Source organism: Tachyglossus aculeatus, chromosome 9 (genome assembly GCF_015852505.1).
Source record: "Tachyglossus aculeatus isolate mTacAcu1 chromosome 9, mTacAcu1.pri, whole genome shotgun sequence".
Classification (NCBI taxonomy): domain Eukaryota; kingdom Metazoa; phylum Chordata; class Mammalia; order Monotremata; family Tachyglossidae; genus Tachyglossus; species Tachyglossus aculeatus.
In genome coordinates this window covers 37,301,389-37,325,342 of record NC_052074.1, presented here as the reverse complement: position 1 = coordinate 37,325,342, position 23,954 = coordinate 37,301,389, and the positions used below count along the sequence as shown (strand labels likewise).

Below are 23,954 nucleotides of genomic sequence, written 5' to 3'. Positions count from 1 at the left end.
CGAGGTTTAATGGTTTGGGAGTCAGAGGTCGTGGGTTCTAATCCCAGCTCCGCCACTTGTCAGTTGTGCGACTTTGGGCAAGTCACTTGACTTCTCTGTGCCTCAATTACCTCATCGGTAAAATGGGGATGATGACTGTGAGCCCCACATGGGACAACCTGATGACCTTGTATGCACCCAGCTCTTAGTAGAGTGTGTAGCACATAGTAAGCGCCTAGCAAATACTATCATTATTATACAAGCAAATCAGGTTGGACACAATCCCTGTCCCACGTGGGGCTCACAGTCTCGGTCCCCATTTCACAGCCGAGGTCACTGAGGCCCAGAGAAGTGAAACGACTTGCCCAAGGTCACACAGCTGACAAGTGGAGGAGTCCGGATTAGAACCCACCACCTTCTGAGTCCCGGACCCGTGCTGTTTCCGCTAAGCCATGATGCTTCTCACAAGGCCCGAGTTTCGGGGGAGAGGGTGGCGGTGGGAGGGGGATGATCTGTAGTCTCCAGCCCGCGGGGGTCTTGCACCCCAGCCCCTCCCCCAACACACAGACACACACCCCATCGTCCCCGGTTCTCCCCCTCCCCCCGCCCCCTCCGGGGGTCTGCGACACGCTCGGGACCTTAACCCTTTCCTCGAGGGTCTCCATCCCAAAGACCGTCCAGCGTGGCGGGGGTCCGGGGGGCGGACGGGCCTGGACGGGCCCAGAGCGCCCTGCCTAGGTGTCTGTCTCTCTGTCTCTCTTCCCCCCCCCCCCCCCACCACCCCCATTCCCAACGTCTCCACCTGGGCGCGGCCCGCTCCGTCTCTGTCCATCTGCTTAGTACAGTGCTCTGCACACAGTAAGCGCTCAATAAATACGATTGATGATGATCTGCTTAGAACAGTGCTCCAGCGCTTAGAACAGTGCCCTGCGCATAGTAAGCGCTTAACAAATGCCCTCATTATTTATTTATCTGCGTCCTTCTCTGTGTCCCCGCCCAGCTCCCCGGCGGAGGGGAGGGAGGCGGAGCGGGGGGGCGTCTCCGGGGATTCCCCCTCCCTCCTCCACCCCGTTCTCCGGCCCGGTCCGGTCCGGTCCCCCCCCCCCACGCCCCCCTGGACGGTCCCTCCCTCCCTCGGTCCGCCCGGAGGGCCCGCTCCTCTCGGCTCTCCGTCCTGTCCCCCTGCCCGCTCCGCCCGCGGCGCCCTCCAGGACCCCGCGGAGGGAGGAGGGAGGGAGGGCAGGGCGGGCACGGAGCGGCCGGGACTGGCTTCCTTTCCCCGGAGGCGGGCGGGGGTCGCGGCCGTGGACGGGAGGGACAGAGAGGACGGAGGGAGGGAGGGACTGAGGAGGGAGGGAGGGACAGAGGAGGGAGGGAGGGAGGGAGGGGTCCTGGGTCCGCTGTCTATAAACGGCCCCGCCCCGCGCCGGCCCCACACGCGGACCCTACCCCAGCCCGGGGCCTCCGCGCCCGCGCCTCGCCTGAGCCCCCCTGAGCCCCCCGAGCCCCCCGCCTGCGCCCCCCGGCTGAGCCCCGCAGACCCAGGCTCGGGACTCGGTCGTGCGCCCCGAGGACGGGATGCGCCGCAGCCCCGCGGGCGGCCAAGACGGCGCTTAGCGGGCGGCCAGTACGGCGCTTAGCGTCCGGCCGGAGCCATGGACCTCCGCCCGCTGCCCCTTCTGGTGATGCCGGCCTTCCTCGTGCCGCTGGTGAGGACCCCCGGACCCCCGCGGGAAACGCGCCCCGCAACTCCGCGCGGGGGGACGGGTCGGCGAGAAGGGGAGACAGTAGGGGGTCGAGGTGGCGAGGGGGCGAGAGGACAGGAGGGAGTGAAGAAGGGGCGTGGGGAGGGGGCAGGGCACAGAGGAGGGGGAGGAGGAGGAGGAGGGTCCCGGGGGCGTGGGGAGGGGGAGGAGGGGGACGAAGAAGCCGGCAGCTGAAGAGGGAAAACTCTGGGGTCGTAGACTGCGTCTCTCCCCTGTCCCGCGGCCCCTGGGCGGGCGAGAGGTGGGGGTGAGGGGTCTCCTAGCTCGGTCCCCAGGGCGGGAGAGGGGCTCCGGGGCCTGGTCCCCTCGGCTCTCCCTCCCTCGCCGGACCGCCCGGTTCCAGGCGGCAGGGCCAGGGCTGGGGGCGTCGGGGGGCGCGGGGCGGAGCCGGGGACAGAGAGACTGGGTGGTCTTCACCGTCCGCCGCCGCGGGAAGGGACCTGCCCAGGAGGCCAGGGCCAGGGCCAGGGCCAGGCCCAGGGGCGCGGGTTGAAGTCGGAGACGTTCACCCAGCCCTGGGGGCGCCTGTCCAGATGGGCGAGCAGCTCGCCGGTCCTGCCAGCCGCCGGTCCCGCCAGCCAGCTGCCGCTCTCCGAGCCCCAGTCCTGGGCCGGACGGCCCGGAGTCCTCGCGGGAGGCGGGGAGAATTGCCAACCGAGAGAAGTTAGGGAGGCTCCAGGGCTCAGTTATGGTTTAGACGAGCCCGGCCGAGAGCCGTCCTGGATGAGTGGCTGGCGGGAGAGTCGGGGATGGAGAGAGGAGAGTCGGGAGTGGTGGGCGGTCCGTGTTGGGTCCCCGGGGGAGAGGCAGGGGTGTCGGCCGGTCCCTGGGGTTGGGGGGGGGAGCAGTCGGGGATGGAGAGGGGACAGTCAGAGGTATGGGCTGGGCCATCCATGGGGATGTGGGGGCGAAGCCTTTCGAGAGCCCAGAGCTCTCCGGAAATGGAGCCGGCGGCGCTTTCTCTGCCAAGAAACGGTGGGTAGGGAGGCGTTGAGCCGCTGCCCCTGGGACTTTCTGGGTCTACGATGTGGCGGGAGCCGGCGCAGAAGGAAGGGAGGGAAGGGGGTTCGGGAGCGCTAGTGTGGGCCGCTGGTTGGGTGTCCCAGCTGTGCTCTCTGCTCGCTTGTTCCCTCCGCGGCCGGGTCCGGGCACTCCGGGCGGGCCTCCGCCTCGGCCCTCCTAACGTCCGAGACGGGCTCAGAGACGGGCAGGTCCCCCAAGAGACCCCAGTGCCCCGCGACCCCCTTCAACCCTTCTCCCCAGCTCCCTCGCGACCCCCTCGGCGCCTTCCCCCAGGCCCCCTGGCACCCCCTCTCTCCAGCCCTCGAGACCTTCTACTCCCCAGCCTCCTCCAGCCCTTCCGGGATCCCCAAGTCCTCCAGAGCACCCCCGAGATCTCCCAACACCACTCAACTCCCCAGCCCCCTGGACCCCAGCCCTCCTGAGCCCCCAGCTCCCCCACCCCCCCAACAGCCTCCTGAGTCCCACCCCCAACCTACCCCCATTCTCCCAAGCCTCTTGATCCTCCTCCCCAGTCTTCTGAGACCCTCCCCGGAACCCCCAATCAATCGATCAAGCAATGGCGATAATTGAGCAATTCCTTCCTTGCTCCCCATGCCGTAACTCCCCGGACTAAAGATAATCCTGGCGGTGGCCGCCCTGCCCCAGCCCGGACAGCTCCCTCCAATCTGCCCTAAACCTGGGACTTGATCTCTTTCGAATGGAGCAGTTCATTCATGAATTCATGAATGAATGAATGAATGAATGAATGAATTCAGTCGTATTTATTGCGCGCTAACTGTGTGCAGAGCACTGTACTAAGCGCTTGGGAAGTACAAGTCGGCAACATATAGAAACGGTCCCTACCCAACAATGGGCTCACATTCTAGAAGGGGGAGACAGACAACGAAACAAAACATGTAGACAGGTGTCAAAATCATCAGAACAAATAGAATTAAAGCTATATGCACATCATTAACAAAATAAATAGAATAGTAAATATGTACAAGTAAAATAAATAGAGTAATAAATCTGTACAAATACATATATATATATATATATATACAAGTGCTGTGCTCCTTCCCTTCCCCACAGCACCTGTATATATGTATATATGGTTGTACATATTTATTACTCTATTTATTTATTTATTTATTTATTTTACCTGTACATTTCTATCCTACTTATTTTATTTTGTTGGTATGTTTGGTTCTGTTCCCTGTCTCCCCCTTTTAGACTGTGAGCCCACTGTTGGGTAGGGACTGTCTCTATGTGATGCCAATTTGTACTTCCCAAGCGCTTAGTACAGTGCTCTGCACATAGTAAGCGCTCAATAAATACGATTGATTGATTGATTGATTGTGGGGAGGGGAAGGAGGTAGGGCCGGGGGGGGATGGGGAGGAGGAGAGGGAAAAGGGGGCTCAGTCTGGGAAGGCCTCCTGGAGCAGGTGAGCTCTCAGGAGGGCTTTGAAGGGAGGAAGAGCGCTAACTTGGTGGATGTGTGGAGGGAGGGCATTCCGGGCCAGGGGAAAGACGTGGGCCGGGGGTCGACGGTGGGACAGGTGAGAACGAGGCCCAGAGAGGAGGTGAGCAGAGGAACGGAGGGTGCGAGCTCGGCTGGAGGAGAGAAGGGAGGTAGGAGAGGGCGAGGTGACGGAGAGCCTTGAAATCGAGAGTGAGGAATTTTTTTGCTTGATTCGTAGGTTGACAGGTAGCCACAGGAGATTTTTGAGGAGGGGAGTAACATGCCCAGAGCGTTTCTGCACAAAGATGATCCGGGCAGCAGAGTGAAGTATAGACTGAAGAGGGAAAAGACAGGAGGATGGGAGATCAGAGAGGAGGCTGATGCAGTCATTCAGTCGGGATAGGATGAGAGATTGAACCAGCAAGGTATCAGTTTGGATGGAGAGGAAAGGGCGGATCTGGGAGATGTTGTGGAGGTGAGACCGGCAGGTTTTGGTGACGGACTGGATGTGTGGGGTGAACGAGAGAGGGGAGTCGAAGATGACACCAAGGTTGAGGGCTTGTAAGACTGGAAGGATGGTAGTGCCGTCTACAGTGACGGGAAAGTCAGGGAGAGGGCAGGGTTTGGGAGGGAAGATAAGGAGTTCAGTCTTGGACATATTGAGTTTTAGATGGCGGGCAGACATCCAGATGGAGATGTCCTGAAGGCAGGAGGAGATACGAGCCTGGAGGAAAGGAGAGAGAGCAGAGGCGGAGATGTAGATTTGGGTGTCATCAGCGTAGAGATAATGGTTGAAGCCGTGGGAGCGAATGAGTTCACCAAGAGAGTGAGTGTAGATAGAGAACAGAAGGGGACAGAACAGAAGGGGACCAAGAGCTGACCCTTGAGGAACCCCTGCAGTAAGGGGATGGGAGGCGGAGGAGGAGCAGTTGGACTGTACTGAGAGCCGAGAGGAGGAGATTCCCTGTCGGGGCCTTTCACAGAGTTTAACATTATCTCCTCACGCTTCAACGGACTCCCCGGGCCACCCGGCGGATTAAAGATTCGGTTTTTCCGCTTTCGTTGCCCCCCCCCCCCCCCCCCCCGACCTCCACGAGGCCCCCATCCCCTACAGCCTTGCGCACTGGGCTGTCGTTAGACCACGCCCCAGGAAGGGGTCTGCCGTTTATCTTCCTGTGGCCTACCCCCCGTCCCTCCCCCTTGCCTCACCCCCCCCTCCCCCCGCCCCACAAGCCCAGGAGCGCCACAAGCTCCAAGGAAGATTTCGGATTACAGGAAAACATGATAGCCATCTCAATGTCCAAATTCCTTTCCAGAAATCCAAGAGCCATTTGGACTCCTGGGTAAGAGGGGGGAAGTAGAATCGGGTTGAAGCAGGTTTTCCAGCTCCTTTTGGACCTGAGCATCTCCTCCCCTAAACAGCGGCCAGGGAGACGGCCTTGAAACACCGCTGAGGAATCTCTCTCCTTGGACGGAGGCGCGGTCGTGTGAGACCGTCCCTTGCTCTGAATTAGCTGGTGGCCACTGCACCTTTCCCTCACTGGGCGGAAGGAAGCCTAGGGGTGAGAAGTCTGTGGCTGCACACTGGCCCGGAGGGGCTGCTTCCCAAATCCCCCTGCCAAAGCTGGAGGGCAACAGGTTCAGAACCAACAGCAGGAAACACGTCTTCCCCCAGTGGGGTGGGCACAGGGAATCTGTCCCCACGGGGGACAGCCAGAGCCAGAGGCCTCAATCAATCAATCAATTGAGCGCTTTATTGAGCGCTCACTAAGCGCTTGAGAGTGTGATACAATAGAATGGCAGGCATGATCCCTGCCCACAGTGAGCTTACAGTTTACAAAGAGACAGATAATAAAATGAGTTACCAATAAGGGACATGGCAGAGTCTAAGGATGTGCATCTAAGGGCTGTGAGATTGAGGCTCGGAGATCAGAATGCTTAGGGAGTACAGACTCAAGTTCATAAACGATGCAGAGGGAATGGTAAATAGAGTGGAGAAATGAGGGCTTAGTCAGGAAGGCCTCTTGGAGGAGATGTAATTTTAGTAGGGTTGCTCAGTGGAGAGAGCACGGGCTTGGGAGTCAGAGGTCATGGGTTCTAATCCTGACTCCACCACGTCTGCTGTGTGACCTTGGGCAACTAACTTTTCTGAGCCTCAGTTACCTCATCTGTAAAGTGGAAATTAAGACTGTGAGCCACACGTGGGACAGCTTGATCACCTTGTATCCCCCCAGCGCTTAGAACAGTGATTTGCACATAGCAAGCGCTTAACAAATGCCATCATTATTATTATTCGTAATGGTTGGAAGACACTGGGGGGAGAGGTAGTCTGCCAGATACTAAGGAGAAGGGAATTCCAGGCAAGAGGGAGGATATAGACAAGGGGTTCAGTCATTCAATCATATTTATTGAGCGATTATTATATGCAGAGTGTTGTGCCAAGTGCTTGGGAAAATACAACACAACAGTAAACAGTGGCATTCTCTTCCCACAACGAGCTTGCAGTCTAAAAGGTCGGTGGCGAGATAGGTGGAATCAAGGTAGAGTAAGTAAGCTGATGCTACAGGAACAAAATGTGGGGGCTGGGTTGTAGTGGGAAACTAGCAAGTTTAGATAAGAGGGGAGTTAGGAAGGAGGGAGAGAACTGACTGAGTGTCATCAGGTTCAAAAGGGGCTTCGATTAATTTTTAGGTAAATGGTCTATCATGGGTTCCTAGAGGGAAAGCTAGGGTCGAAGAGGGGAAAAGTCAATGCTTATTGGGTGTTTATTGCGTGCAGGGTGCTGTACTGGAGCGCTGGCTAGGCGCTGGGGCTCTAATTCCAAACCACGGTTTCGCCAGGGTTCCCAAGCACGTCAGTCGACGCCATTCCACGGAATGGCCAGCAGGGGGAGCGGAGCGCGATCCCGATAATAATAATAATAATAATAATAAATAATAATAATATTTGTTAAGCGCTAACTGTGTGCGAAACACTGTCCTAAGCGCTGGGGTAGATGCAAGGTTATCAGGTTGTCCCACGTGGGGCTCACAGTCTTAATCCCCATTTTACAGATGAGGTCACTGAGGGCACAAAAGTTGTGACTTGCCCAAAGTCACACAGCTGACAAGTGGTGGAGCCGGAATTAGAACCCATGACCTCTGACTCCCAAGCCCGTGCTCTTTCCACTAAGCCACCCTGCTTCTCATGACTAGTGCCTCATTGCAACAAGGATTTCTGGGGGAGGCCCAGAGGGGAGTGGGGGGCGAGGCCAGAGGGGATGCAGGCAGTCAGGGACTCAAGGGGAAGGAAATCTCTTTTAGGAATTACTTTTCTTTCCCCCAAGTCCCACCCAGGCGTCTGTCGGGCAACAGCAACACCAAGCGGGCTCCCAACTGTGCCAGGCTTCGCTGGCATCAAACTGGTCTTCCACAGCCCCGGCCTTGAGGCCAGCTGAAAGGGGAGATCTATTTGACCAACCCGACAAACTTCATGCAAGGTGTCTGGGAGTTTCAAGACAGACGGCCAACGCCATCTCTGCCCCATTGCCCACCAATGCCCCTTGTGGTCTACAAACTGCTTTCTCTGCCTCGTCAGTTAAGGCACCCTCAGACGCTGACTTCATGGCTTTCACCATGACCGTAAGCACTGCTTTCTAGGAGCGACTTATTAATTCTCACTAATGGCTGCAAGAATTAATGACAATCAGTAAAGCTGGTGGATCAGCATGTCTTTGAGCTGACGGCACCACCAAACTTGAGTTGGGAAAGAGGTTTGTGGGGCAAGAAAGGGAGGTGACTTTTTGCCCAATCTATCACAGTGAGGGCACTGCTGGAGCAAAGTCAGCTCCCAGATGTCCACATCTGATTCTCCCTGGCCCAAAGTCTGAGGCCTGTCCAAGCATAGGACGCGGGCCGAGGCCCCACCCTTCCTGGCTGTTGGGTCAAGAGGAGATGGCCCAGCGGAGACGCGGACAAGGTGGAGGCTGCTGGACGTTGCTGCTGCCAGGGGTTGAGGGTGTGGAAACCCTCGGGAAAGGGCCCCTGTTCCTTGGAGAGTCATCACAGAGGGTCGTCACAGAGGAACCCTCACAGAGGGTCCATCACAGAAGAGTCCATAACAGAGGGTCATCCTAGAGGGGTCTCTCACAGAGTTCATTCATTCATTCAATCATATTTATTGAGTTCTTACTGTGTGCAGAGCACTGTACTAAGCGCTTGGGAAGTACAAGTCGGGAACATATAGAGATGGTCCCTACCCAACAAATGGCTCACAGTCTAGAGTTCATATCAATTCTGGAAGGAATCTTTTTAACAATGCTCTTAACCCTCCAAAACTTGGGCAGCCAGTTGACCTGCTTTATACCTCCAGGGTCAGTCTGGTTTCCAGGCAGTGTGTACCCTATCCAGCACCAGACACCTTTATGTCCAGTGTTTTTCTTGTCAGCACCTCCGCTCCTGCCACCAAGTCCCGTGACTCGGAAACGGTGCCCAGATTCACAGGGACACAAGGATGGAGGGCAAGGAGATGCCACAGCCCTGGAGTGAGGGAGGGGGCCAGGAGTCCCTGGGGTTCAAGTCTAGGTTTTGCACATTTCCAGAAATAGCCCTCTCAAGTGTCCCAAGGGCTACAGCGTTGCATTGCATCATCTGAATAATACCTATCATGTCACTTACCACGTTTGTGCTTCCTGGCCAGAAAAAGGGTGCCTGGGGTCTGTGCCGCCCAAGCGATCTCCAACCTCTCAGTGCCACCACGTCAACACGCAGTTCCCTCAAGTTCAGTCTGACAGAGTCCTCTCTCCCTTCTTCCCCCTCTCCCCCCGCACCCTCCTTTCTCCGAACAGATCGTCTGTGACTGCAAGCAAATACTCCACCTTCCCGAGGGGCTGGACTGGGAAGACAAAGAGGGTCCCGAGGCACTGGTCCCAGTCCACTCCAAGTTCGTCCACCCTCTGCGTCTTTTCGTCCAACAGGCCCCCGGCCCCGCGCCCGGCCAGCTCCCCATCACCGCCGGCTCCGATGGCTTCTGGACTTGGCTGTCCAATGTGACTGAAGCCCGAGGGTCCAGGTCCCGGGCCAAACGCCGGCCCATCGTCAAGACGGGGAAGTTCAGGAAGATGTTTGGTTGGGGCGACTTTCACTCCAACATCAAGACAGTCAAGCTGAACCTGCTGATCACCGGCAAGATTGTCGACCACGGCAACGGCACCTTCAGCGTCTACTTCCGCCACAACTCGACGGGCCTTGGGAACGTCTCGGTGAGCCTGGTGCCGCCCTCCAAGGTGGTGGAGTTCCCGGTGGCTCCGCCGGTGGCTGCCCAATCCACACTGGACGCCAAGGGGTCTAAGGCCTTCAACTGCCGCGTGGAATACGAGAAAACGGACCGGGCCAAGAAGACAGCCCTCTGCCACCTGGACCCAGCCAAGGTCTGCTACCAGGAGCAGACACAGAGCCACGTGTCTTGGCTGTGCTCCAAACCCTTCAAGGTCATCTGCATCTACATCGCCTTCCACAGCGTCGACTACAAGCTGGTTCAGAAGGTCTGTCCCGACTACAATTACCACAGCGAGACTCCATACCTGTCTTCTGGGTGACCGGCCCACCCATCACGCCTTAGGGGTGGGGGGGCGGCCCCCTCTGGCTCCAACCATGGACGCCGCCGCCCATCCACCATCAAGGCCCAAGGACCAAGGGAAGTCTGGAAGCCCATGGCCGCGAAGGTGCTGAGGCAAATGGTTGAGAGCCGGCGATTCCAGCTGCTTGGGGAGGACAACTCTGGTCACCTGGTCTGGTCCAGTCCACGCTGGTCATCTGGTCTGGCCCAGTCCAGTCCGACCTGGGGGAGGGGGGAGGATGCAAGAGCCACTGGATCCATCCATCCATCAGTCAGCGGACCGTGTGCTCAGCTTGGAACCCACACCATCCAGGGATTTAGTAGGGTCACTCGGAGGTCAAGGTCTTGGCTCCTCTGGGGTTAGAACACCTGCCTGACATTGGGGAAGGGCAGGAACTGGGCAAAGCTGGATGTGGGGTGGGGGTGGCGGGGAGAGGCCAAAATGGACCAGTCAAGGATGGTGAATCAGTCTGTCTGTACCCAACACGTGGGTCCAGAATTAGCCAACAGGGAGTGTTTCCCCCAAATCAATGGAACTGCCAGTCCAAGCGGTGACCTCCCTGCCTCATCAATATTCTATTATTGCAGCTATTATTGTCACTGACAGGGATTGAAGCCAAACGGCCTAGTGGGCCAAGCATGGGATGGTGAGTCAGGAGACCCACATTCTAGTCCCACCTCTGGCTGACTGGGTGATCTTGAGCAAGTCACTTACCCTCTTTGAGCCTCAGTTTCCTCATTTATAAATTGGAAATATGGTCCCTGCACTCCCATTCTCTTAGGCTATGCACCATGTGCGTGACCAGGGCTGTATCTGATCTGATACATCTACCATAGAACTTAGTGGAGCTCCTGGAACCGAATAAACACATCAATGAACACCATCCTTTTGAAGCGTTTAGAATGTGTGAGGCCCTGTGCTAAGCGCTGGGATGAATGCCAAAACCCAATTCAGATCCGGTCCCAGTCCCATATGGCCTATGACCCATGGAACAATGGTAACAGAAACCAAACAGCAATGAAAACAAGTGAGGATTGTTCTCAAAAGATCAGCAGGAACAGTGCAAGCTAGGCATGGTGCTGTTCCCTTCGGGTTCCAGGCTGCTCAGCCCACAGTCCTCAGTGGGGGCTGATGGGATCAGGTGTCTTCCATGGGGTGGGATGGTGGAAGAATGAACAATGGACGCAAACCTTTCTGGGAGCAAGGAGAGCGACTGGGGGAGGCGTGCACACTGCTGCAACAGCCTGCTCTTTCCAGCTGAGAGTCTCCATGTGCCCATGGCCAACTCGCCTGCTCGGAAACCAGCCCGGAGCCCATCCCTGATGAGCTTGCAGATGGCCTCACATCCATCTTTTGCAAACTTGAGGGAGTGAAACCAACAGGAACAGCTGGATGGGTCAGCAGAGAGGGGCGAGCTAGGGGCAGCCCCCTAAGGTACAGGCTCATCGCAGCTTGCCTTTGCTACTGCCAGGGTCCAAGCCAGATGCCAGTCTGTGACCATGAGGGCTTTCACTTGGGGAAGGGGTTGGGGGAGAGCCACTCCCAGACACACACACACACTCCCACAAACGAACAGCTCCACTCCAACCCCATATTCTGTTATTACCGGGACTTGCCACCCCAGACCACGTTCTACTCTGTTTTCCGTAGAAATCGTTCTTGAGTTAGTGGTAGGGAAGAGCGGGCTGGCATGCCTGCTCTCTTCCGGTTTCACGTCTAGTGCTTTGGTGACTGTATTGAACTAGCCCCCCGACCTGTATCCTTACCTCCTTCTAGAGCCAAGGCCAACATCTGGGTCTCCTGGCGATGTGTGGAAGCCATCAATGTACATACCCCTGGGAGTCTGTGTGTACACTGCAGGAGGGCTGTGCACGTACCTTTGTAAATAAAGAGTCTTTGCTAATCTGTCCTGCTAATCTTGCTTTGCTTGGAAAGTATTCCTTTCTACCGGAGGGAGGAAACCTAATGCTTCCAGGACATCAGCCCGTTTTCCTGAAGTCTAAAGACATCAGAAGTAGATGACTGTCCGAAAGCTTCCTGACGGGACTAGGCGTGGGTGGGCATATGCGCGGGGGTGCGGGGAGGAGAGTGTGTATGTGTGCGTGTTTGAAAGAGAACCATTGTACGAACGTTACAATGCTGGTGATGTGCCCCACCCTGATCCCCCGTGTAGGGTCAGAATTTGGAAGAGTCGAGGGCCATAAAACCACCTCTAACTGCAACTGAGCAGTGCCAAGAAACATGAAGGACACAATGGCAATGGCGTTTCCTGGGAACCTCCTGTAGGCCAAGCGCTGGGATAGACAGGTGATAATCAGATCAGAAAGTCCCTGTTCCATCCGGAGCTCGCAATCTAAATCAATCGTATCTGAGCACTTACCGTGCGGAGCACCTTACTAAGTCCTTGGGAGAGTACAGTATAACACAGTTGGTAGACCCATTCCCTGTCCACAAGGAGCTTAGTCTACAGAATAGGGGGAGCAGAAATTTTAGAGGTGAGATGACTCAGCCCAAGTCACACCGTAGGCCAGTGGGAGAGCTGGGACTACAACCCTGCTTTCCAGGCTCATGATCCTGTGCTCTTACCATTAGGCTTCGAGCTATTCTCTGATGTCGTCTCCTCATCCCTCCGCCTCCTCTCCCCGGCCCCACGAGAGTCTAGGGGGGCCCCAGGTTTGGGGACAGTACATCCCAGTGCCGGATCAGGGCCTCGGATTGGGTGGGTGCCGCTCAGGGACGGATGCTCTTCGGCTTCCATCGAGGGCTCCGTATTTCACACTCCCCCCACTCTGGCAGGGGCCGACGGCCCACCCACGTCTCAGCCCTGGATTGGCCGATCAGGTCCGGGAGCAAGACGTCAGGCGAAATAATGAGTTTGCACCAAATGCTAATGAAATATTCATGAGAGTCAAACTTTCACTCCCCCCGGTGTCGTCTGGCTCCTGGAGACCAGGGAGGGCTTTGAGCGACTTCTCACTCCCGCACAGCCTGGGCCCAATGGCAGGCTTGTGTCCCCCTTCCCACACCCTGCAGACGCTTCCCACTCACCCTCTCTCAGGCCCCAAATCTCCCCAGTTCCTGAGCTCATGGCAGCAGCGGCCCAGGGGCCCCCAATACACAAGCAGAATCGGAGAACTGTGAACAAGTAGTAACAACTTTATTGTAACTTGGGGTGCTGAAACGCAAAAATATTTTCAGCAACAAGATACAAAAAGTCTCTCACCTTTAACATCAGCTGATTGAAAAAAGCCAGACGGCTCAATGCAAGGGCTTTACAGACTGAGATGGCTACATCATTTCTGCCCAAAAGTGATCTTTAAGTCATCTGAACAATGGTTTAATTTCCAAAACACAACTCATTGAAGTGAAGCCTTCATTCTGAAATACTGAATGCAAAGTTAAACTGCCTTACAGTGCAGATGGAAACCGGACATCAGAAAAATAGAAATACGATATATTCCTTTCCAAATATAGTCCATTTGCTGTGAGGAGAAAACAGTGTGCGAGGCTAGTTAAACTGGAATAGTGTCACTAATTAGCACGGAGCTATAAATTATGTAATTCCATGATGTTAGACGCCACAGGCAAACATTAGATATTAAAATTGACACATGGTTTTGAAGTTGAGAATATTCCATTTTGATTAAATGCTCCCTCTGCCAGCTTGTTTTCTGGGCTAAAATGACAACTTTTACAACCTGATCAGTTTCAATTAAAAAAAAAAAACCCTTTTCAAGAAAATACTGAACACTTTTTATTCTTGGAAACATTTCACTACACCAGGAGAACTCAAATTTCATTCAAATCGTCTGAGCCAGAATCAATTCCCTCTTTCTGCGTTTGGATGCCACGTGGGAAAAAAATTTGAGGGTGTTTGCGTTATCCACAGCACTGAAACCCCGGATAAAGCTCATCTTAAGTCTTAGGGACTGTTTAGTGTCTAACGTTTACACACGTAAAAAGATGTTACTTGTGACTTATGGCTTGAGTGAGGATAGAAGCGGACTGGGTTAAATTGGCGATCCCAATTTCCATCACATATTTCTAATTTAAGTCGGGCCCAAAGGCGTGCGAGAGGGCCCCTGGAGAGGCCGCGTCACCAACAGGCCCTGGTCCTGCACCCTGATGAGTTGCCACCGCCAATCGATCACCTGTAGCAAAGTAATCAGGGGGTCACCTGGGCCCTGCTCAAACCCCGGCGCGTTCAGGACACGGTTGACGGACCTGCGCTCCCATGGAATCAAGCCTTCTTTCTGGAAGGGTCAATCTGTTCCACCCCACCCAGACACACACAAAGACACACACACACACAAACACGCGGCTATGCTTATTTTGAGGGAGCAGGGGTGGGGGAAGAGGTTGGCAAGCCAGAAGATTGTGTGGCACTGACACACTTTTGCTCCAAACACTGACAAGGTTTTGTTTTGCTTCCAGGAACACTGCACATGCGTGCACACACACCCACACGTGTATGTATGCATGCATGCACACCACACCTGCTCGCTCTCTCTGGCTCAGTAGCCGGCGGCCCTGGGGAGCTGGAAGTTCGGAGCAACTGACCTATGGCCAGGTGGGACCAGAGGGAGGGTCAGGCTCAAAGTGGCCATGAGGAGGCAAAAGCAGCAGGTGGCCAAGTAAGGCTCCGGGCAGCCTTGGTGCCGTCGGGGAGAGAAACAACACTGCTCGGGGTTAAGATGCAATTCAAATAGCTAAGGGTTAGTGCACTCGAAAATACAGCAATTGTTTTTATTTTTTTTTCCTAAGAACGAACAAAACTGAAAAAATACACTTAATAAATAACAAGCAAATAAGCCAACCAACGGTCCTCCGATCTCCCGTCAGTGTATTGTAAGGTATGCCTTGTATCATCCGAAAAGTGGAAATTTCTACCCATGTAGATATTCTTACAGCACAGTGTTGGACATTTTTGGTACAAAATGTGCTCTTGAGCTTTAAAAAAAACCTTGCTAACAAAACCCTCAGGCTTGCCATTAGACTGGTAATAAATACTTTAGAACACGCTGAAATGATTATTCCACAGTATTAAATATTGCTGAAGTCTCTGTGTATTAGAACCATACATGGTAGCAGTGAATTATCTGGGATGAGTCTGTCATACATATACATATGTGTATACGCGTGTGCACACGGCACCGAGCGCCCCTAGTTTGGTGAGGCAGATCTTTCCTTTCTCCCTGGGCTCCCTGGCCAGACTTTAAACGACAGGAAAAATCAACTCCTCAAAAAGGGAATTTGGATCAGAGGTCAGTGCCCTTACAATCCCATCAGGTCTGGCCTGCAAGTGGGGGTGACAGACTCTGTCCCACTCTGCCCGCCGCAGGGTGAGGGGATTGGGCAGGCTCTGCCCGACTCGGTTCCCACTGGCAGACAGCGGAGCCCTTTGTGGACAGGGCCTGCAGCCCGTCCGCAGCCCTCACCCCCGGATTCAGTTGCCACCGCAGAGACTTCCACGGCCCACCGGGGAGGCTTTCCCACTGCAAAGGGAATCATCTGGACCCCTCTCCCACCAGGACTGAGCAATGCAAGGGCAGATTTGGGGATGTGGAATGCCAATTGCAAACCCTCTCTCCCTAATACCTTAGAGTATGACTTATAACTCCCAAATAAGTCATGATACAGCAGGGAAAACAAACTATTTCAACCACCCTTTTCCACTAAGTCTTTCAGGCACACCACAACCGTTATTTGAAGAATAAAATTATATACGTAAAATATATATATATATATATTTATTTAAGTATATATATATTTTTTTCCAGTGAGAACTCCTCCCCTTATGATGAAGCCTGAATCTTGTCTACTCTCATGACACACCCGGAGCGGCCCACGGGGCCAAGAGGCCCGGGAAGCAGCAGGCCGCCTGGGTGGCTGTCCAAGCTCACTGTAAACAAAGCTACCGGACACGGAAAGTTTTGGTAGTTGGAGTGAGGCTTGCGGGCGCCTGGGATCAGCCTGCTCAGGGACAAGCCAGGGCTGACGCCCGCATATGCACGTCGTGAGGAGAAGGGCTGGCGGCTGTCTCCACCCGAGCGGGGGGGAGACCAGCACCTCCAACTCTGACCACAGGATACGCGCAACCCATCATGAGGAACCCCCAACACTGGCTTTCTTGGCCGGGAATTCAAGCAACCCAAATGGCTCCAAGCAGCTTAAAACTCCTCTTAAGAGTCTCCCAGGTGAAGACGCACCCAGCTGGATCACCTCAATTCTCCTGAAGTGCCCGCTTGGTCTCTCCGAGCCTAGCCACCCGCCTGCCCTACCGACATCTGGTGGCTTGCCTCTCACCCAACTGCGGGAAGCACGAAATAAATACAATGTTCCAGAGAGCATGGCGGGTTCTTTCTTTTGCCAAAACCTTAGTCTCCATCCATCTTATCGAAACGGTATCCAGGGGGTTTGAGTTGGAAAGAAACCCTGACCTGAGGTCCACTGGGTGTTTCCCAAGTGTGTCAGGCAGGGCAGCAGGCATTACTGCTTGGCCCACCTGGTATCAAATACTCCACCCCGCCCCCCAGGGCCCTGCACTCCTGACTGTTACCCCCAAAAATAAATTATCCACTAAGCAACATATTGCCATAATGAACTTACCTTGCTGGTAAGTGTCTCCCCGACTGACAGAGCTTACGGTGCTCAGGCTGGAGCCCATACTGGCTCGCTTCCAGCTCAGGGGTTCCAGGGGGTCGTGGGTGGGTGACTGGGGACTGGGGAGAGCCTGCTTTAAACCTTCAAGGGCCCCAAGGCCCCAGGCAACCCACTTCATTAGCTCAAAATAATGGAAGATCCCTTTGGAAACTTAATCCACTTCAGTTCTCAACTTTACTGCGTCCTGGACCTAGTGCAAGCCCCATGGGGCCTCGTCATTAGCAAAAATACATTAGCCTGAACAAACTGGAGAAGTCATCGGACATCATTTAAGGCCTTGCAGTGATTCGGAGAGTACTCAGTCTCATTTAAAGCTGAAAGAGGTGCCCCATCTGGGGAACACCTGCCGTGGGCGGCCCGTCGGCTTCCGCTCAGGGGCCGGGCCCGGTCGGGGTTCCTGGGGCTCCCGTCGGGGCGACAGACCCTCCGGAGCTGGGGGGAAAAGTCACTTGGTTGGCGCAAGAGTCCACGGAAGATTTCAGGACTGCTTTAGCCGCTTGCGGGGCAGGCCGAACTGGGGACACTGGGCCGATGCCAGGGCACGGAAGGCCTCGGCCACCAGGTGCGGATGGGACTGAATCATGGACTTCCAGCCTGCCGTCTCCATTATGTCTGTGGCTTGGCTGCAACAAAAATCAGAAATCAGATGGAAACAACGTACTTCAGAGGGGGCTTTCAAATGACTCTTCAGGACGAGAGCTGCTTTGCCAACGGAGACCCTCTCAAAAATAATATAAGGCTGGACTGCGTTAATCCTTCACATTCTCGAGATAGAAATATTTGCACTTGAAGATCAACGAGGCAAAAACAAAGGAATCCACAGGGCCGGCTTTCTAACAGCCAATTTATCAATGGCACTCACGCTGAGCGCCTACCGTGCGCACAGCACCACACTGAGCGTTCGGAACAACCCAGCAGAAACAGCAGATCTAGTACGCGCCCTCGAGGGGTTGCCACAGGGGAGGTTTACAAAAAACTCCAAAACCAAACTCTTTCTGGGAATGACCCAAACCTCGATGGGACCAGAAACTGGGTCACCAAAGCTTAGACAGCTGCTAACAAGGAGGTCTTCTCTCGGTTTTAGAGACAAGTTCAAGGGAGATGAACCAGGATCAACTGAACCTCCACTAGGTTTACAGCACTGCCCTAGGCTCCCTGGAAACCAAACACAGGGAGGAATAGACCCAATCTCAGTCCTCGAGGGATGTAAGATCGATCGAGGAGACCGGGGCCACGTTCTCTGGGTTTTAATATAGCTTATGGAAGACTGAATGCAGGCACAAGTGAGTAAGTAAAACAATAGGAAGAGAAGCATGTGAAGTAGCTACTGGATAGATCAAGGGGGCAGTTAAACAGGGCTGGTCTTCTGAAGGAAGTGACATTTAGGGGGTTTCTGGATGGATGAGAAGCTGATGCGGGGAGGAGAAAGGTTCCAAAAGGGAAAGTAGGAGAGAAGGAAGAAAACATGTGATAGGCTCAGGGCAGGAAAGGTTAGCGAGAGGGATGTCTCTGTTTGCTTGGGAGAAGGGAGCAGGAAACAGAAACAGTCATAGACCGGGTTGATCGCAGTCTGAAAGCGAGACCCCTGGGCAGCCCTTCCCATATTGAGGCAGACACCACTGGTTGGGGGGAATGTTGGGGGACAAGCCATTCCCAGTGGCTGCCCCTATTCTGCTCCCATCTCCCTATAAAAGGGGGTGCTACCTGCCTCACCGTAGCTATCCAGGAAATGGGCCAAATTCCAGATCACCAATGGAAGAAGCCAACCATTGGACAGGTGGAATTCACTGGCTTCCATATCTACAACATAGACTGTTGACTCCAGCCAAAGAGTTCTGAAAATGCCCGCTCAGGGGAAAGCTCCACCTCAACCCAACTCCCTGAAAAGGGGCAGAGCTGGACAGGGAACATGTGCCAACACAGGCTCACATCCCATGAGTGTCATAGTGTTAGGAAAGCACCGCTTTTTCCCCTTCTTGGGGCTTGGGGTCCCAAGGTGGGCACCGCTCTGGGCCTTTCTGTACCACTACGACATGGCTTTGCCCAGGTACCATCATGCTATTCAGAATGTTTTTGGACCAGTCCCACAGGACTTCAAGGAGAAGCGGCTGGTTCTCCTTCTCCTAGGCTGCCACGCTGCTTCTGATGGGGTAGGGAATGGACCCCTGTGTCTACGAGTGACATCCAGAGATCACTCTGCCCTCCTGCAGCTTCCTGGGAAGCAGACCTCATGGTCACCCTGAGCTAGGGGCCATGGGGCCACAGAGGCCTGACCTTACCCAGGGCAAAATAGTGGGATTGGCAGCCTGGCAGTCTCTGGATCCAAAGATCTCCCAAGGACCTGAGCTCCCCAGCCCTGACTGGCAGGGCAATGAGGCCGCTGCTTTCAATGTGGCACGGCCACGGCCCGCCAGGGTGGTGGCCCCTCACCTGCTGCTCCAGCCTTTCCCATCTTTACAGCCCAGCTGCCGCAGGACGCTGCACCTGCCAGGAACAAATAGCCACCTTTAGAGAGAGCCACCTGTGGATGCGGGTGCCTTCCCTGCCCAGTGCCCCTTACCTGTTAATGAAATCTATTGCTTGTGCTTTCAACTGCTCCGCACTGTGCAAATCAGCGAGGATGAGGATGTCGGCGACGTTTTCCACCGAGAGGTTACAACACAGAGCTTCTTCACACATGACCTTCAGCCGTCCCAGGGCGTACTGGTCAGAGGGGAGACACAACGGGAGGGGGAAGGGTGTCTTCCAACCCACACTCTCAGAGGGGAAGGCACGACCACGTGGAAGGATCCAAACCTCACTTGCAGCAGAAAGTCAGGTGACACACTTCTCACTTCCTGCTTCTTTCTGACCACTTACCACACCCACTTGAAAACACACTATTACTGAGCAAAGAAGGTCTCAAAAATGGCTGACAAAGAAAAGCCAGGGCTGACAAGGACTTCTGACAACACATGGGATGGGAGGAGACATTAAGGGAGAAGGGATTCAGTGCTATTGTGGAACCATCAGCAGAGGCAGGGAGGGAGGTTCATTTCACAAGTGTCTTTCTTGCAGAACCCAAAGCCGTGATCCGCTCCAATCCAGGCAAAGTCCCATGGGCAGTGCCCAGTTCTCCGGCTGCTGGACTGCTCCAGTCGCCCCTTGTGTTTTCTACCTAGGGTTGCCTGCTTTTGCCCACCCCAGGGCCAAGCACCACCTCCCACAAAGGTGGGCAGAGGAAGGCCAATAGGACCAGTCCCACGATACGGAGGCGTGAAAAGCTGGCCGGGAGCAAAGGGCCTTTCGGGAGAAGGCAACAAGTTGGGGTCACTCCTCCTCCAACCCAGAATGTCCTCTTAAAAATGCCAACTCTGCCAAGGCCTGAGGTAGGTGTCTGGCCTGAGGGGAAGTTCACAGAACTCAGCTCCAAAGCTCTCCACTACAATTTAATTCCAGAGTATGGCAGAAAGACTCAGCCGAGGGGGCGGCGGAAGGCATGTGAACGGGGGCAGCAGCTGCCCCTGGGGCCTGAAATAATTCTATCTGGGGGAATTCTGGAGCCAGTCTGTGGAGGTTTCGGGCACGGTCAACTGTGGAAGCTGCACACACCCATGGAGAAACTGAGGAGCAATGACCGTAGAGAAACTATAAGGTCTACGGTTTCCGTGAGCTCAAACGCTGGCCAACGTCACATGAGGAGGCCTTCCCAGACTGAGCCCCCTTTTTACTCTCCTCCTACCCATCCTCCCCCGCCGCCCTACCTCCTTCCCCTCCCCACAGCACTTGTATATATTTGTACAGATTTATTACTCTATTTTACTTGTACATATTTACTACTCTATTTTGTTAATGATGTGCATATAGCTGTAATTCTATTTATTCTGACGGTTTTGACACCTGTCTACATGTTTTGTTGTCTCTGTCCCCCCCTTCTAGACTGAGCCTGTTGCTGGGTAGGGACCATCTCTGTAGGTTGCCAACTTGTACCTCCCAAGAGCTTAGTACAGTGCTCTGCACACAGTAAGCGCTCAAAAAATACAACTGAATGAAATGATGTGCATATAGTTGTAATTCTATTTATTCTGATGGTTTTGATACCTGTCTACATGTTTTGTTGTCTCTGTCCCCCTCTTCTAGACTGTGAGCCTGTTGTTGGGTAGGGACCGTCTCCATATGTTGCCGACTTGCACTTCCCAAGAGCTTAGTACAGTGCTCTGCATACAGTAAGCGCTCAAAAAATACAAATGAATGAATGAATGAATGATTCTGGACAGAAATGAAAACCACTGCAGTCCAGTTCTCTACAGGCCCAGAGCTCTGGCCCAGGAGAAATGTAGATGCCTCAGAAGGAGCAGTGAGACACTCTGACCACTAAGGAGGCACTTTGTGAGTAGCAGTAAATCAATACTCTCCCCGCCACTTCTACTACTATTGCTATTTGGAGTGTGCACAATGCAGACAACATTGAATAACCCCTGATTGGCCTGCAAGAGGTGCTGCTCCTCTCAGCCTAGGGCTGCTTCACTCTGGGGGTTTTACTCGATCCATGAAGTGTGGTGAGAAGGGGGTTGGTGGATAGGAAAAAAAAGAGCAATTTTCCCTCTAGCAGAGCAAGTTGGGGGGCCCAGGCACAACAGGGTGGCCAGGGAAGTCCTGCCCCATGAGGAAATGGATGCCAGGGGGTAAGGAGAAGCAGCGTGGCTCAGTGGAAAGAGCCTGGGCTTTGGAGTCAGAGGTCATGGGTTCGAATCCTGGCTCTGCCACATGTCTGCTGTGTGACCTTGGGCAAGTCACTTAACTTCTCTGAGCCTCAGTTACCTCATCTGTAAAATGGGGATTAAGACTGTGAGCCCCGCCGTGGGACAACCTGATCACCTTGTAACCCCCCAGCGCTTAGAACAGTGCTTTGCACATAGTAAGCGCTTAACAAATACCATTAAAAAAAAAAAAGGAGAGGAATTTGGGGTACTGGGATCCTGGAGGTTGAGCTGTGGAGATTCCCATCATAAGACTGGAGACACTTTTCCAGGCTCCATTCTGTTGCTAGCCAATATGTTGCCCTTCAAAGCAGGTCCTTGCAGGGTGTGATGCTGAGATCAAATTTTGCCTTCCTAGGCACACCTGATCCATGCCAAGAGCTGCTTTCTGCTGGAGGGCTTCGCAGTTTGGGATTTCAAAACCCCTTTCCAATGACCCCCTGCTGTGTACCACCTTATACATGGGAGGTGGCAGTCTTCACAGAGGACAAACAGTGGGCAGAGCCCTGTACTGGTGTTGGCCCTGCCACCCGTCCCTCAGCCACTCTCCCTCCTACAAGGAAGACCCCACGGACCCCTGTTGTGAAAGACAGGAGAAAGTCAGCAGGGCGCCCACAACAGCAAGCGATCCTCTACGTAGTCCAACAGGTTGAAGCTGGCGGAACAGACCCACCCTCGGGGGCCAGGGAAGAAGGCCGGGCATGCGACACTCACCCTTCCCCACAACCCCGGAGTGGACACATCTACCCATGCCAGCTCTGGGTCCGGGCAGGCCCCGAGGTTCTGCCATCTCAGAACCTGTCTTAGTCCCACGTGCCGGTGACGTACCTTGTCTGCAGCTGCCAGCAGGTCACCGGCCATTTTCTCCAGGTTGGGTGCTTTGCCAGCATAAATAAAACTCATCATCTCTTTAAACACCTCAGGGTCCACATCATTTATTTCCATTTGATTCTGTTGTTCAACAGGCACAGTGGAGAAAGAACAGGAACTAATCGCAACTGTCAAAAGTTGGATGCCATACTTCATTTCCAACCCTCGGTCCCAACCCAGCTGCATTCAGTTCTTCCCCTAAGCTTCCTTGGCAACTGCCAGTCAGTCACTGGTACTTACTGGGTGCTTCTTGGTCAATTGGGAGAACACAGTAGAGCAAGTAGGCACTATCACTATCCCTAACTTCAAGGAACTTATAATAGATCTTACATTCTAAGACCCTGTGGGATCAGGGGTGCTGCTGAGGGGAAGAGGGCTGTGGTGGAGGCAGAAGGCAGAGAAGGGAAATGGTGGGGGGGTGGGGGGGAGGGTCCTTGGACCTCCTTTCACCTGGGAATTTTAAAACCTATTTACCAGCTCTGCAAAGCTGCACACACGCATGCAGATATCAGAGTAACCTGACTGGGGTCTGACTGTGTTTACCTTCTTGCTCTCTTCCATCTCTTGTTCAAACATTGCATTAAAAACCGGGGAGCGAGCTGCAACCAGAAAAGCAAGCACCATCAGTTAACATTCGCACCCAGGGCCAAGACATGAAAAAGTCGCGACGCAGAGGTGTAAAGTACCTGCAAGGACAGATTTATGGGCTTTGAATTCTCGTCCTCGGACAAAAAAACTGCAATCAGTAAATCTGGTGGTTTCCCAGAGAGCCCCTAAGTCCTCCGCTAGACGACACTCAGGCACCTTCAGTGTGTTTGTGTTGGACTGTCCGGAAATATTCACCGAGTCTTGGACCACGCTCACCTGGCAGAAAAATCACAACGAGACAGGATCCTTTATGATGGATGCCAACAGTGGTTCTCCATGCTGCCCAAACTGAAATCCTGAGATTCCCTCCACCTGAGGTCCCCCAGCTTATATCCAAGGTTCCCAGTTACCAAGGGGGAGATCGACACCCACTATCTTGGAAAACTCACCCATTCCCAAGGCTTCAACTACGATTGCCATGCGGACAATCCCCAAATCTTCCTCTCCGACCCTGACCACTCTCCTCTACAGTCTCTCATTTCCTCTTGCCTTCAGGACAGCTCTACTTAGATGTCCCACTGACATCACAAACTTAGTATGTCTAAAACCAGACTCATATTTCCACACAAACCCGGTCCTCCCCCAGACTTTCCCATTAGCACGGGCAACACTACCATTCTCCGTCGACATCATTCTTGACTCATTTCTCACATACAACTCACATATTCATTCAGTCACTAAATCCCATTGGTTCTACCTTCTCGACATCTCTAGAATCCTCTCCACCCAAACTGCTACCGTGCTCATCCAAGCACTTATCACTCTCGACTACTGCATCAGCCTCCTCATTGATCTCCCTGCCTCCTGTCTGTCCCTACTCCAGTCTATACTCCACTCTGCTGGCTAGATCATTTTTCTAAAAACAAAACAAAACAAAAAAACACTCAGTCCACATCTCCTCTCCCCTCAAAAACCTCAAACGGCTGACCATCCACCCCTGCATCAAACAGGAACTCCTTGCCAATGGCAAGGCACTCAACCTGTTCTCCCCTCTTATTTTACCTCCCTAATCTCCTACAACTGAAGCCACACAATTCACTCCTCTAACACCAACCTTCTCACATCTTTCTTGCTGCTGACCCTTTGCCTGTGTCTTCCCTCTGGTTTGGAATTCCTTCCCCCTTCGTATCTGATACGCCACTTCTCTCCACATTTTCAAAGCCTTACTAAAAAAAAAAATCACACCTTCTCCAAGAGGCCTTCCTTAAGCCCTCCCTTCCGTCTTAGT

General features: G+C 54.0%; 2 protein-coding genes across 3 annotated transcripts in view; one reads left to right on the top strand and one right to left on the bottom strand.

Annotated features, from left to right (window-relative positions):
* Positions 1–1,623: 1,623 nt before the first annotated feature.
* NXPH2 (neurexophilin 2) lies at positions 1,624–11,691 on the top strand. Its single transcript, XM_038751543.1, has 2 exons — positions 1,624–1,688; positions 9,036–11,691. The coding sequence occupies exons 1-2, from the start codon at positions 1,635–1,637 to the stop codon at positions 9,783–9,785; spliced, it is 804 nt and encodes a 267-aa protein (XP_038607471.1). The 5' UTR covers positions 1,624–1,634; the 3' UTR covers positions 9,786–11,691.
* Positions 11,692–12,939: 1,248 nt separating this feature from the next.
* Positions 12,940–23,954, bottom strand: part of SPOPL (speckle type BTB/POZ protein like) — a 39,027-nt gene continuing 28,012 nt past the window's right edge. For both annotated transcript variants that reach the window (XM_038751215.1, XM_038751216.1), the window contains exons 6-11: positions 22,765–22,942; positions 22,622–22,677; positions 22,037–22,159; positions 19,030–19,172; positions 18,900–18,953; positions 12,940–17,092 (exon numbers count right to left, since the gene is read on the bottom strand). In XM_038751215.1, coding sequence (XP_038607143.1) covers positions 16,948–17,092; positions 18,900–18,953; positions 19,030–19,172; positions 22,037–22,159; positions 22,622–22,677; positions 22,765–22,942 — 699 coding nt within the window. In that variant the 3' untranslated portion in view covers positions 12,940–16,947. The remainder of the gene's footprint in view (positions 17,093–18,899; positions 18,954–19,029; positions 19,173–22,036; positions 22,160–22,621; positions 22,678–22,764; positions 22,943–23,954) is intronic.